This window comes from Rattus rattus, chromosome X (genome assembly GCF_011064425.1).
Source record: "Rattus rattus isolate New Zealand chromosome X, Rrattus_CSIRO_v1, whole genome shotgun sequence".
Classification (NCBI taxonomy): domain Eukaryota; kingdom Metazoa; phylum Chordata; class Mammalia; order Rodentia; family Muridae; genus Rattus; species Rattus rattus.
In genome coordinates this window covers 57,452,268-57,467,752 of record NC_046172.1, presented here as the reverse complement: position 1 = coordinate 57,467,752, position 15,485 = coordinate 57,452,268, and the positions used below count along the sequence as shown (strand labels likewise).

General features: G+C 45.6%; 1 protein-coding gene across 3 annotated transcripts; it reads left to right on the top strand.

Moving 5' to 3' along the window:
• Positions 1–5,231: 5,231 nt before the first annotated feature.
• Pja1 (praja ring finger ubiquitin ligase 1) lies at positions 5,232–10,196 on the top strand. 3 transcript variants are annotated; one of them, XM_032889887.1, is made up of 3 exons: positions 5,232–5,354; positions 7,621–7,812; positions 8,344–10,196. In XM_032889887.1, exons 2-3 carry the CDS (start codon positions 7,634–7,636, stop codon positions 9,383–9,385), a joined length of 1,221 nt encoding a protein of 406 aa, XP_032745778.1. In that variant the 5' UTR covers positions 5,232–5,354; positions 7,621–7,633; the 3' UTR covers positions 9,386–10,196. The 3 variants fall into 3 exon arrangements, with proteins under 3 accessions (XP_032745778.1, XP_032745775.1, XP_032745776.1); XM_032889884.1 differs by having other exon boundaries at positions 7,621–10,196; XM_032889885.1 differs by lacking the exon at positions 5,232–5,354 and having other exon boundaries at positions 7,354–7,812.
• The last annotated feature ends 5,289 nt before the right edge of the window (positions 10,197–15,485 follow it).

Sequence of the window (15,485 nt, the reverse complement as noted above, 5' to 3'; positions counted from 1 at the left end):
GAGGGAAAAAGGAAACCATAAGAAGTTTGAAATCTGAGAAGACAGGCAAAGTGGGAGTCCAAAGCCAAACAAACATGTCCAAATGGAACAAGGGCATGCAACTAACTTATAATCCTAGCACCTAGAAGCTGAGGCAGGAGGATAAGTTCAAAGACAGACTGGGCTTTACAGTGAACAAAACAAAAAAAAAAACAAAGCGCCTGCTTTCTCCTCAAAAGACGCAAAGAGCAATAACAATGAATAAGAAACAGTCCCACATATGGTAGATATGGGGTAACTACAGTGCATCAATAATCATTTGAATGGGGCCGAAATGTACCGATTAATAGACACTATTAGAGTGGGCTAAATCCCACACCCATGACGGAGGATAGAGTACCTGCCTAGTATATGCAAAGGCCAATTTGACCCTCAGCCTTGTAAGACCAACCAACTAACCAACCAACCAACCAACTAGGAAAAATCAACATGACCCAGCAACACATTGCCCAAATGACTTCTATTTTAAAGATAAACATGCAGGATAGATGGAGAGAGTTGGAAAAATGGCTCAGCTGCTCTTCCAGAGGACTGGAATTCAATTCTCAGACACTTTATCAGATAGCTTACAACTGCCTGTTACTCCTGCTCTGGGCAATCCAATTAGTCTGGCCACTGAGGGCACTTGCACTCACGTGAAAATACCTACATACACACAGATACACACACACACACACACACACACACACACTTAAAAATAATAAAAGTAAATATTTTAAAAAGCAAATAGACAGAGAAAGATATAACCATGCTAATACCCATCAAATGCCAGCCAGAGTAGCTTTGTGAGTTTAAGGCATAGCAAACTTCAGAACAAATAAAATAAAATAAAATTATTGGGGATAAATTGGGGATTAATGATTAAAAAGAATCCAGTCTTTTTGAAGATAAAATTCCATAATGTATATTTCCAAACCACACAGTTTCAAAATACATGAGGCAAAAAGTTATAGGACAACGAGGAGAACTAGATGAATCCACTATTATAGTTTATGCCTTTCTATCAATAATTGACAGATCCAGCCAGAAAATCAGTAAGAATATAGTTGAACTGAATAGCACCATCAATCAACTGTATCTAATTGACATTTATAGACTACTCCATCCAACAAAACAGAATACACATTCTTTCCAAACTCATGTGGAACATTCACCAAGATAGACCACATCTCGGGCCATAAAACATGCCGTAACAAATTTAAAAGAATAGACATCTTACAAAGTATGCTCTCAGACCACAGTGAAATTAAATTAGCAATCAATAACAGAACGATAGCTGGAAAATCCCCAAATATTTGGAGATTAAACAATAAACTTCTAAATAACATATGGGTCAAAGGAGAAGTTTCAACATAAAAAAAGATTGAGGGTGGGGGATGTGTGGCTCAATGGCAGAGCATTTTCCCAGCAGGCAAGGGTTCAATCCTCAGCCCTGCAGAAGGTATTTTAGGAAAAATGAAAATTTTTTTTAAGGTACAATTTACTGAAACGTATAGGTTGCAGCAAAAACAGTGCTTAGAGGGAAATTTGTAGCATTGAATGCATGTGTTAGAATGTAAAAAAGATCTAAAGTCAGCCATCAAGGTCCATATTGCAGGAAACTAGAAAATAGCAATTTAAATCCAAACTAAGCAGAAAGGAAACATAGAATAAAGGTATACTTTACGAATCAATGAGATTGAATACATACATATAAACAGGAAATAAAATAAGCCCAGGTCTGAGTCTTTGGAAATATCCACAAGACTACTGAGTCTCACAATAAGAGAATAAACACAATCACATTTATCAGGAATGAAAGGAGAATTATCGCTATTGATTTCATGAGCAGTAGCAGACAATAGTGGAAAACTATGACCAACTGTGGCTATAGATTGACGCATGAAAGGGACAGATTCTGTGGCCTGCTTTTTATTAAATGGGAGGTAGCAAAAATAATGAGGTGTCGGGGGTTAGGGATTTAGCTCAGTGGCAGAGCGCTTGCCTAGGAAGCGCAAGGCCCTGGGTTCGGTCCCCAGCTAAAAAAAAAAAGAACAAAAAAAATAATAATAATGAGGTGTCCTCCAGAGAATAAGTTATAAAAAGACACTATGTCCAATCTTTGTGCTCTTTTCCTCTGTCTTCTGTCTGTCTCTGTCTGTCTCTGTCTCTGTGTCTCTCTGTCTGTCTGTCTGTCTCTCTCTCTTACACACACCCCCACACACACACACACACACACACACACACACACACACCACCACCACCACCACCACTACTACCACCACCACACCAGCTGCCATGTTGTGATGAGACCAAGAAGTCTGTGAACAGATCCACATGACAAGAATAACAATGTGCCAGTCAACACATGTTAGCTTGGACATAGATTTTCTGAAGCCTGACAACATACATGTTGTCATGTGGAGCCCCCACTGCAGCTGACCCTTCAAATGAGTCGGAAAGCACAGATGAGTGTGCTTGAGTACATCTTCATATGCTCAAGCCTGATGCACCGTGACTAAACGATGTCTGGATTCTCTGTTCACAAACACTCTGCCGTAATAAGTGTTTGTTGTTTTAAGTGCTATGTGTTTGGGACAATTTGTTATTCATCAATAACTTACTGCTACATTTTTGTTTGTTTTGGATTCTTTGTTTTGAGACAGGATCTCTATGTAGCCCTGGCTAGCTTGGAGCTTATAAAGACCTAGCTGCCTCTGTCTCCTGAGTACTGGGATTAAAGACCTGCACCACCATACCCAGATAACTACTACATTTCTTTTTTTCCCCCAAGAAATCCCACTTAAATGTGTGTACACAGAGCAGAGCAATTTTTCCAATCCCTTTTCCCATCAGAGCATAGGTTAAAAATGTTGACACTGGGACCAGCTTACCAGAATAAACAGGCATCTATTAAAGGCAAAAGCAGTTTTCTCCAAGGGTAGCCCACTGGGGGAAGTCAGGCTCATCCTCCAGAAGGGCCAAGAAGAGTAAACTTTCAGAACACCGTAGGTTGAGATGAAAAGTGCCCTGGAGAAGGATACAAGGAGCTATATATACTAAGGTGTTCATTGATTTCTCATAATCTCACTGGACAGAAATGATCCAAATCCATTAGTAGCATAAAAGATACACATATTGCATAATTTGTGCAGTGGAATTCCTTACCATGGAATATTCTAGTCATACCATATTTGTCACAATAGCATTTAATAGTTAAAATACATGACTCAGAGCTGCATGTATCAATATTGCCAACTTTCTAAAGATAATATTTCATAAAGTTTTAAGATATGGTGTCTCTAATTTAAAATAAAATGAACAATAATGTACAGTGTGCTCAGGAAAATACAAGTTTCCAAATGCTACCTATTTAAGGAAAGACGGTAAGGTGAATTGGATGAAGCCAAAACTTCAGCTGTAATTCTCTTGTTTCAGAACCAGGGGCTCTGAAGCTTAAATGAAAGTAAAAGTTGCTCTATGTGACAGAGGAATTCCAATAGAAATTTTATACCGTATATTTTCCTGTTTTTAATGAGTATTTTTAATTAAAAAAAAAACTTAACCCTTTTGAGTAGAAAAATGCATACATGTTAGCCCCAGCTTAGTAACTGTGTTGTTCCGTCTCCTTGTGTCTTTAGTTATTTAGACCATTTGATGTGTCTATAGCACGAGAAAGTGTGGGTTAAGGCTTCTACAATAGTTCACTTCCTGATGGCTTTGTGCATTTTGAAATTCCATTGTTTGACACATACATTTTATGATTACTCTACCTCTTTTGTTTTCTAAAATGACTATGGTATTCTCAACACTTTTTGCTTTGACTTACTTGTAATTTTAATGTGCAACCTTCAGCAACCTAGAAAGTTCAGGGCAAGCCTGAGATACATAATGAGAACTTCTCTGACAATAACTACAACAAACCCTCCCACACCCTACCCCATCCCACCCCACCCCCTCTCAAAAAGGAAAAAAAAAGTGCTCTTTTTCTTCTCTTTGTAACCCTGGCTGTCCTGGAAGTCCCCATCTAGACAAGGCTGGCCACAAAAACAAACAAAACAATACAAAAAACAAAGGAACAAAAACAAACCAGAAATCCTCCTGCCTCTGCCTCTGAGGGGCTGGGATCAAAGACAAGAGCCAGCATGTAGGCTGAGTTGGGTTTTATATAGATCCTGGTCCATAGCACACACTGCCACGTGTGGGTTGGCTCCTGTTGGTTTCTTTCTATACCCTTTGTTCTTGCCCACCCTCTCCTTGTTTCTTGCCCCTTGCTCGATATTTTCCCCTTCGGTTCCCATAGTATTCTTGTAACAGAAATTACCCATACTATTTGTATTGTCACCTTTGAGCACTTTTGTTCTACTACACACTGTATTTCCTGTACGTGCAAATCTTTGCTACTGCTGGAAATGCAGGGACTCTACATTGAATGTTCTAAGTATCAGGGCAATTTAAAGAGTTCAAGGAAAGCTTATCTGTGACCTTGTTTGTTTGTTGGTTTGTTTGTTTGATTGATTGATTGATTGATTGATTGATTGATTGATTTTTCAAAACAGGGTTTTTCTGTGTATCCCTAGCTGTCCTGGAACTCGATCTTTAGACCAGGCTGGCTTCAAATTCAAGGTTTTTCTGCCTCTGCCCCCCTGGTGCTGGGATTTAAGGCATGCGCCACTACGACACAATCTGTGACATTTTGAAAATGTGGTGCAATTCACAATATGTGAACCTGTGCCGCATGTAATGAACGATCATTTCTTGCATAGACAAGCCTGGTTTTGTGAGGAACAGCACCAGATTTTCCTGTAAACACCTTCTGTTTGCCTCAAACACCAGGTTTTGAAAATGTGACGTTTCTACTGCAACCCTGAACACCGCTTCAGATTTTAAATCCCCAGACAAACCATAGCATTTGAACATAGGATATGATATAGTAAGGTAATTAACTCTCACGTTAGAATTAATCAGAACCTTCGGATTTCATTTTATTAGGAAAAAAACGGAAGGGAAGATGGCAAATGTTTAACATTTGTTAATGCGGCTACAGTTCTCGATGCCTTTTTTTTTTTTTTTTTTTTGGTTCCCCTGAAAAATCACAGCGTTTCGAACGAAATGACGCTTTTGAGCCCTCCCCAATTCACAGAGGGCAGCAGCCGCCCCCGCCACATCAAGGGGGCGGACGCGCGCTGACGTCACAACCACTTCCGCCGCCGCAGTCCGCGCCTGCCCTAGTGCTCTTTAGCGGGGGAGGAGCCGAGACCCGGAGCAGCAGCAGTGGTGGTGGCGTCCGGAGGTCCGACAGCTCTGCAGCTCTGAGCGCGCAACTGGCCAGGAAGGTGAGTGTAAGGCGGCCTGTGGCAGTAGCCCGGGCTGGTGGGAGAGTGCTGCTAGGTGGGCACAGGCAGAATCCCAATGACCCCTTTGCGGGTTCGTCTCGGGAGCGGGGTGGGGCAGAGGGGACTTGACCACACGCCGAGGCCTATGGCCTCTTCGGGGACCGCATCCCTTGCTGCCCAGCCCCTGTTGCGTGGGCCCCAGGCCGAATGGCCTTCATGGCTGTTTGAGAGAGAACTGGTGGTCACGGCCCTCTGCCACTCCTACCAGTCTCTCCTTGCAGTGCTCTTGGCCTCTTTGCAGAGCACTCTATGGCCTTTCTTCCTCGCATTTTACTACTGTTTTGTCGAATGACACATGGCTAATATTATAAGATACAGACATGTGCCCAGAAAAAGAATTATTAGAAGATAAATAATATTCTAAGGGTAAACCACGGTTCCTACGCGTCCTTTTCTTTCTTTTGCCCTGCCACATTGATTTGCGTTTGCCCTTTGAGCTAATAACGTATTCCTGTCTTATTATGACATTACCCCTCCTCTGTATCGAACACGCGCGCGTGCCATACATTTTCACAGGCGCGCACGCATTCACACACACACACACACACACACACACACACACACACACACACACACACACACACACACACACACACACACCTCTCCTTTGCAGTCTGGTCCCTGTCCCTGCATCCTCAAGGTTCCAGTGAGTTCCACACTGCGCATGCCAAAACGGGCAAGCACACCCTCTCACACCTTCTAGTTCCTTCTCTCCCCCACCCAACTATTACCTCTAGAATCTTCTCTCTCCTCCTACTCTACCCCTCCTCCTGCTCTGACACGCATACCTCTAGAATCTTCCCCATCCTCCTCTGACCCCTCCTTTGAATGCCTCCTCCCTCTCTCCCCCCTCCCTCTCCTCCTCTCTCTCCCCCCTCCCTCTCTCCCCCTTCCTCCCCTCGCTCTCCTCTCCCATCTCCTCCCTCCCTCCCTCTCTCCCTCTTCCATCTCCCTCCTCTTTCTCCTCTCTCTTCTCTCTCCCCTCTCCCCCTCCCTATCCCTCTTTCTCCTGTTCTCCCCCTCCTGGAAAAGGCCTCCCTTGTCCGTGTCTGCTAGCTACGTACACACATATAAAGACATCTTCATCTTTTTATTGCGTACCATGTATATGTGTACACACAGGAAGCTGGCTTACACACTCTTCTCAAATGTCCTTTTCTCCCTTTCTCTGTTCCATACTGCACCTTCACACAGAAATCCTCTGGGGACACTACCCCTTTCCTGCTTGCTGTATTAACACATACCAACATGCTTTTGCTTGCTGGCCTCTGTGTTCCAGCCATCACATACGTCACATACATCCTCTCGTCACATACGTCACATACATCCTCTCTGCTTTCTGCTGTCGCTGTTGGCTCCCTCCTGGATTGGCTCTTCGACACTCTCCTTACTGATCCCCTCGCACTTCCTTGACTGTGATAACGCAGCACATAAATGCAGGCTTCCCTCTACAGTTCCAGCTGCCATACTTAATGGGAACAGTGGCCCTTCTCTTTCTCTCTTACAGCCTTCCTTTCTAAAGCCACCCCGCCCATTTCCGTGTCTTTCACACCCACATGCACCCACCCCTACAGAAATCCCTGCATTGCAGGATTGCTAGCCCCCCATTCACTTGTCTCTCCTGACAGACCCTGGCACTCATGCATGCACAGTGAACTATATTTTCAGTTCCATCCTAAATTGTATTATTCCCTAATATATGAAATTCTCAGAAAATGACACCCCCTCACCAAAAACCCTCACAGCTGTCTTTACTCTTCCCATAATTGCAGAGCACACCTACCTTCAAAGTATTCAGTCACCTTGTGTCACACCACACCCCCATCCCTCCCTCCACATACACTTTGTCTTAGTCTCCACTCTCTGGCTTTTTTGTGAACCCAGTCTTGTAATCATTTTGCAAACATTAAATATGTGTTCCAGGTCCACAGCAGTCACAGGAATGCTACCTCAGGCCTTAGAAGACTGATTTTTAAAGGGCCCCTATCAGTCTATTAGCTGCCTCCTGAAGGAAAAAAATAGTTGTTCTTGTTTCTGTAGTCCTGAACTGGGAGCAAGAACCTTTACACCTGCCTCCCAGCTCTGTTGGAAACTCCTGAGTCAGAGCCATGGGTCAGGGATCTAGCAAGCCTGTTCGGCCCCCACCAGCAGGAGGGTATCAGTCAGGTCCAGGCAGGAGTTATGGAAGGAGGCATGCTTATGTCAGTTTCAGGCCATCCATGAGCCAGCAGGAGAGGATTGCCAGCCAGAGAAGGACAACATCTGAAGTCCCAATGCACAGATCAACTGCCAACCAAAGCAAGAGGAGCCGGTCACCATTTGCCAGCACTCGTCGTCGCTGGGATGACAACGAGAGCTCGGGAGCCAGCCTGGCTGTTGAGAATGAGGATTATTCCAGGTATCCTCCAAGAGAGTACAGGGCCTCAGGGAGCCGAAGAGGAATGGCTTATGGACACATTGACGCTTTAGTGGCTCGTGATAGTGAGGAGGAGGGGGCTGGGCCTGTTGATCGACTGCCAGTGAGAGGGAAAACTGGCAAGTTTAAGGATGATCCCGAGAAGGGGGCAAGGTCTTCCCGCTTTGCTAGCGCTAACCGTGATGTGAAAGAGGAACGTGGCAAGGTAGAGTCACCCCCTGCTGCGAGGCGCTCTGCACGCAGAGCTGAGCTCTCGAAGCAGAATGGCTTCTTGGCCTCTTCTGCTGAAGGCAGGGCAGCTGCGAAAGGTAATCACAGCTCAGAAAGGGAGAGGCAGAATTTACCAGCTCGTCCTAGCAGGGCTCCTGTGAGTATCTGTGGTGGTGGGGAAAACACCCCAAAGAGTGCTGAGGAACCGGTGGTGAGACCCAAAGTCCGGAATGTGGCGGCTCCAAACTGCATGAAACCGAAGGTGTTTTTTGATACTGATGATGATGATGATGTACCACACAGTACTTCCAGGTGGAGAGATGCCGCTGATGCCGACGAAGCCCATGCCGACGGTCTAGCCAGAAGAGGCCGAGGTGAGGCTGCCGGTGGCTCATCTGAGCCAAGGTATGCTGAAGACCAGGATGCCAGGAATGAGCAAGCAAAGCCAGAGAAAGTGTCAAGACGGCGACGCACCATGGCAGACCCTGATTACTGGGCATACAATGATGATTACTACCGCTACTACGAGGAAGATTCTGACAGCGACAAAGAGTGGATGGCTGCTCTGCGCAGGAAGTACCGAAGCAGGGATCAACCCCAGTCTTCAAGTGGAGAAAGCTGGGAGCCTCTCCCAGGAAAGGAAGATCAGGAACCCCAGCAAGCTAGAGCGAATGTGAACACCGCTGGAGCCGGGAGCCTTGCGGGTGCTGGCAGTAATGGCAGTGGCTATCCTGAAGACGTTCAAGAGCCGTCTCTGCAGGAAGAAGAGCAGGCCTCTCTGGAAGAAGGAGAAATTCCTTGGCTCCGCTACAACGAGAATGAAAGCAGCAGCGAGGGTGATAATGAGTCTACTCATGAGCTGATGCAGCCCGGGATGTTCATGCTGGATGGAAACAACAACCTGGAAGATGACTCCAGTGTGAGCGAAGACCTTGAAGTGGACTGGAGCCTGTTTGATGGATTTGCAGATGGCTTGGGAGTGGCGGAAGCCATCTCCTATGTGGATCCTCAGTTCCTCACCTACATGGCTCTCGAAGAGCGTCTGGCCCAGGCGATGGAGACAGCCCTTGCGCACTTGGAGTCTCTTGCCGTTGATGTCGAAGTGGCTAACCCACCTGCAAGCAAGGAGAGCATCGATGCGCTGCCTGAGATCTTGGTCACCGAAGATCACGGTGCAGTGGGCCAGGAAATGTGCTGTCCTATCTGCTGCAGCGAGTATGTGAAGGGGGAGGTGGCAACAGAGCTACCATGCCACCACTATTTCCACAAGCCGTGCGTGTCCATCTGGCTTCAGAAGTCTGGCACCTGCCCAGTGTGCCGCTGCATGTTCCCTCCCCCGCTCTAAAAACCAAGGCTCTTAACAGTCAGCCTGGTTACGTTCCCTGTCTAAAACCCACAATACTACAGGAGCCCTTGTTCAAAATTTACCAGTGGCAATGAAATCAGTCAGTCAATTAGACTACAGTTGATTCCTTGTGATTATTTCCATGTGAAAATGATTGTGTACAATTACATTTAAAAATCATCCTCTCGTTTAGAAGGTAGAAGGGGGAAAGTCAGCTTTCTAAATGCTACTTGAGATTGCAGTAAGAACATACGTTTTCTAACCTGAAAGTTGAAACAAATCATACTTGTTCTGTAGACTGTGTCTCTCTTACCTGTTGACGTCAGGATTATCTGTTAAATATGTCAGAAAGACAAAATTACTTTTGTTGCATGTCATGGGTTAATGTTCCTGTATTTGCAGTGGTGTAAAAGCTTATCAAAGTTCTTCTTTTGCTTTGACACAGAACAATGGCATCATTTGGTTTTGTTTGAAATTGTGATACCAGGTAACTCTAAATTTATCCCTTGCATTTGCAACAAAAGTATTGTGTTTCAGTGTTCTCACCTCTAGAAAAACTAGTTTTCACTAGAAATGCTCATCAGAACACCAAAAAACTTCTTTAATAGGAATAAGGTATATAATTGTCTGCTGTAGAGAAAAGATTGACTTAAGAGAGGAAAACAAGTGTGGAAAAAAAACCACAGAGAAACAGTGGTTAAAAAATGAATCCAAAGTGTACAGGTGAACATGTTCAAATCACCTTTGAGAAAAAGAAACTGTCAAAATGGTAAAAATAATAAAAATAAATAAAAAAATAAAAATAAAGGTCTGAATGTGCTTACACATCTTAACTCGGCGAGTCAAGTAGAGATGTGCCAGCATAGTGCTAGATAACAGCAGGGTGCTCGTCTGCACGGGGCAAACCATTGAACAGTTTGCTGCGAGGATGCTTCAGATTCCTAATACTCATCCAGAGGTAAGCACTAACCAGAAAACAGGCTTTACTCTGTCTACATCTCTGGACACATGTACAGGTGTGTGTGTGTGTGTGTGTGTATGTATGTGTGTATGTGTGTGTGTGTGTGTGTAAGCACGTGTGAGCACTAGCAACTGGGGTTGTTCCTAAAATGGACATAATTGATGGAATGTGTGCTATCATTTTACAACTTGATTTTTCCCATCTGCACCAAGTGGATATTGCCAAATTGCTGTCTTGAGTGACTGCAGTAATGTTCTATTTCTACCAACAGTTTTGGGGAGGAGTCATCATTCAGAAAGCCCAGCCATTGTTAGTCTTCACCCTCACTGGGATTCAGAGATGGGTCGGTGAATACACCAGAGAAACATATGCTGCTCTTTAGAAAGCAAGAGTTTGTCTTCCTGGTCATATCTAATTCCAGCTCCGAAGAAGAATGAGAAGACATAAGCAGTTGCTATCCATATGGCTAGCAGCTTTAGAAACAGTTTGCTAGTAGCTAACAGGTCACCTATGAATCCGTAGTATAGAATTAAAAGCTATGCCTCAGTTTTAAAGCTTTACCCAAGTGCTGATAGGGAAAAGGTATCAAGACATGGTGTTAGTAAGGAAGAAAGAAAAGCATGACAGAACAGTATGTAGAGACTTCATGTAAAACCTTTGAAAGCCAAACTAGAGGGCCAGTGAGATGGTTCAGAGGCTAAGAGCCCTCGCTGCTCTTGTTGAGGGCCCAGGTTTAATAGTGCCTACATGGTACTTCATAAGTCCTCTATAGCTCCAGTTCCAGAGGATCCAATGCCCTTTTATGATCTTAGACACCAAGCACACATGTGGTACACAGGAATACATTCAGACAAATTATACAAAATAAAATTTAAATCCAAACTAGACATGAAAAATATCTAAAATCTCAGTCACCACATATCCAACTTATGGCATAAGATCACCCTTGTGGAAAGATGTTGAGTTGGGGGTGGAGGCATAAAGGAAGGGGCTATTGTTTTCACTTGATAGAATGCACCCCCTTTCTCACAGTACCCCTGTATTTTCATTAATCCCAGCTGGCAGGCAGCATGAAGAAAATGACATTGTAAAGTTACACAAAGGTTCTCTCCCACTTCATAGGCAAAAGCACATACAGAAACCACAGCTCTTGTAGCTGCAATTGCCCAGCTTTATTCCCTGTCGGCATTTCTGTGTTCTTTCTGGACCTTAGCCCAATATAGGGCTCTTCTGGTGGGTTCTGGTGCTTTGCCATGCACCTTTTTGTGTCCTGAGTGGGTACCACACAAAAGAATTTTAGGAGCACCTTTGAGTACTGATCATCTTCCCATTCCTGGCATTCCCATGACCCCACTTCCCATTGAGACAGAATGAGTCAGTTCAGGAAAAGGAGCTACTGGCCAGTGCTCCTGGAGGGCCCCTGATGGCTGGAGAAATGAACTGCAGTCTCGGTGGAGACTGAAAGACCTGTGCCTCGGACTACGAACAGCTTCGGCTTCACATGGCAGGGCCCCAGCCAAAGCCATCACAGCCCCGTTCCCAGGCCTTGAAATCTGGAGGGGGATGTGGGAGGACCCAGAGTCCAGAAGCATTTGCTGTGACAGTAATGGCACAAGCAGCAGTGATAGCATGGGGCCACAGTGATGTGGGGTGGCCCTTGACGACTATGCTCCACTGGCAGACTGCGTCTATGTCTGTCCGTTCTCCTGTTCCTCCATGTTGGGCTCCGCAGCCTCCTTGCTGACTCCTCTAAACAACCCCTCCCTCCAGTACAACCTTTTGATGTCAAGTTGCTTCCCGTTATTTGTAATAGAAAGCCCCAAACGGCAACCTATTGACATCCTGGGCCCACTATATGGCTGTGTTCCTTGCCAATTATAGTAGCTTCATTATTGACACCTGGAGCTATAGTTCTAGCACAACAGGCCTCATGGGCCTCTAGACGGCAAAAAAAGAAAAAGGAAAAGAAAATTGAGACGTGTTCTCACTCTGTAACCCTAGCTGGGGCCTGGAACTCACTAGCCCAACTGGGTCTCAAACTTGTGATAAACCTCCTGCCTCTGCCCCAGCCCCAAACCTCCTGCCTCTGCCCCAGCCCCAAACCTCTGGCCTCTGCCCCAGCCCCTGGGATTCCAGGTACACACCAGCATGCTTGGCAAAACAGTCATTTATTTTTGAGAGGTTATTTGGTGTGTTCATTGAAGGTTCCACCTATACCACTTCATGGTCTCTGGCTATGGGATACATAGTCCCAAATTTTGGTCACTAGTTTGTAGCACAAGCCACTATGTCTTGCCTGAGAGCACACTACAGTCCAGAAGTGGTAATCCCAGCTGGCACCAAGATCGGACAGTCATAAAGCCCTTTCTTTATTCAAAGGCACTGTTCAGTCTCTAGCCCTCTCTGCAAAGCTCTTGCACCTGTGTGCATAGGGACTACATCCTTGAAATGTCCTTATACCTGTCCCAATCCTACTCATCCTTTAAGGAGCCCCATGTACCAACCTCTGGAAAATGTTCTGATCCCCCTTAGTTCCATTGTTGTATTATATGCGTGTTGGGGGTGCATATGTGCCAAACACGTGAAGCTCAGAGGACAATGTCGTGGTGTCAGTTCTTTCTGTCATATGGGTTCCAGGGGATCTAACTCAGAGCACAAGCTTACACAGCAAGCAAATGATTCAGCTGTGTAAGTTGTTGGGGTCAAGAGCTATTTGAATCTTTTCGATAGCCCTGGTATATGGTGCTCAACAAAAGTATTCAACATTTGCTGGAAGGGTGACTAGAATCCTCTCCCAAGGTAAGTGGGGTACAAGTATGGGTGTGGGAGGACACACACAGCAAGGGCCTAGTAGGAGCCATGTGACCCCACCCAGTCAGACTCTCAAGAATATATTCTTAGACTCATTCTACCACCAGCTTCAGCAGGCCCTCCTCTGCCCTGAGTTGGGCCTCAGCCTTACATGCAGATAGCATAGCACTTGCCCAACATGCCCTAACCTTGGATAATCCTTGCATGGAATAAGCTGGGTGTGGGACCCCTGAGCCATCTTTACAAATGCCATAGCATTTGCAGCTGCTGAATGGCACTTTGTGAACTCCACATGTACCAGCCCCATTCCCTTTTCCTGTCTCCACACTTCACTATCAAAAGAGGCTCTTCGGAACCCAAGGACCCAAGCCTTCTATACAGTGATTTTTCCTGGCCCCTTCTGTTAATTCTAGGAGAGTGGCAAGGCCGACTGGCCCCAGAAGTCAGTGACATTCTGCAGCTAAAGCAGATGAATGCTGGGGGCAGAGGGACAGCAGGGCTGTCTTAACCCCGGCAGCCCTATACTCAGAGCAGCTCAGAGCCAGTGAGCATCTAGAAGTCTGTGGAACAGCTAGCTCCAGTTACATCTGGGAGATCTACCTCAAGTTTTCTGGTCTCGGGTGCTATGTGTTGCTAGTCTTTCTGAGATCTATCAGCTGCATACTGCAAACCCAGCTTGGGAGCAAGGGACAAGAGGACATCTTGCTTTAGGTGACAGGAAAGGGAGGAACAAGACCTGGGTACCAAAGGACACCCTTTTGAAGAGCTGGGGACAAGAAGATAGCATCTGCTCACAGAACAGCAAAGCCTGAGGCACTGACACAGGCAACCAATCCTCAAGGACCAGGGGAACCCAGCAAGGCCTGCCGACTCAGCCTAGCTCCTGTTCAGCCCACAAGCTGGAGCACAGCACACTGAGTTTGTTGTTGCTCTTGTTTCCCTCCAGAGCTCTGAAACAGGCTCTCACTCTGTGGCCCAGACTAAACCCAAATTCCTGCCTCAGCCTCCTGAGGGCTTGGATCACGTGAAAGCATCACCAGGCATTGAGATTCTGTCTGCCTGTGGTGTGTTCAACCAGGGCCTGCAAGAGATGAATGAAGCTTACTCCTTGTCTCAAAGGACTTGTCGTCCAGAGTAGGTGGGAGATTGGCTCAAGACAGGGCAGTGATGACCTGGGAAAAATGGAGGCAAATGCTGGGAGCAAAGGGTCTGGTGTGCAAAGCTGGGAAAGGGGGCTGGTGCTCCCAGATAGCAAACGTGAGGCTACTTCTCAAATGTGAGGAGATACCAACCAAGTAAGGAAAGGACAGGAGGAGAGCAGGATGGGCCCTTTTAGGGCTGTCATTGTCGTCAATTGGTTGTATTTGTTTGAAAGATACTTCAATGCGATGTGTTAACATTTCAAATCAGCACGCACCAGCCCAGCAATTGTATTAGTGGGAATTTATCCTGCACGAGCAAGAGCACAGTTTGTTTGTACAAGGGTATTTATTGTTGCTTTGTTTGTAGTCGCAAGAAGAACAAGTGTTTAAATGTCCATCACTGGGGGCCTAGTTAAATAAATTATGACACAGCCATTAGAGGGTTTATTGGGCAGCCTGTCTCCAGCCTGTGAGGGAGCCCCTTCAGACTGCTGTATCAGTCTCCAGAAGTCTGCAAGTTACAAAAGCCAGGTGCAGCACAGTGGGCCATTCTATAAATGATCATATTTCACAAAGAGATATATAAGTATCAGTGCTTAGCGAGCTGTAGAGTCCTGGAAAGACATAGATCCAGGAGCAGAGAACAAGGTTAGCAGCGAGGGTCCTCACTTTTCAGCATGTGCTTGGCTAGTCTTTCTCTCCCCCTTCCTCCTCCTCCCACTCGTCCTTCTTTTCTTTATAGAAAGTTTATTACATTTTTTACTGGTGTGTGTCCATCTGTGTATCTGTGTAGGCATACACATGTCATGGTACATGGGTGGAAGTCAGACCTTTGTTTTCTCTTCCAGCATGTGGGTTCTGGGGACCAAACTCTACTTGTCAGGCTTTGGGACACACTCTTTTTACTTGGTGAGCCATCTCATTGGCTCCTCTTCTGCAGTGCTGGGGGTCTAAAGCATGGAAAGCAAACCTTGGACCACTGAGCTGTACCTCTAGCCTACTCTATGCTTTGGAGAATTTATACAATTTGATTTGCTTTGGGCTTTGTTTTTTGTTTGTTTGTTTGTTCATTTGTTTGTTTGTTTTGTTTCATCTGTTTGGAGACTGAGGTAGGCTGTGCCTGGCCTGGAACTCACTATGTAGGCCAGTCTGACATCAAATTCACAGAGATTAGCCCCCTACAACT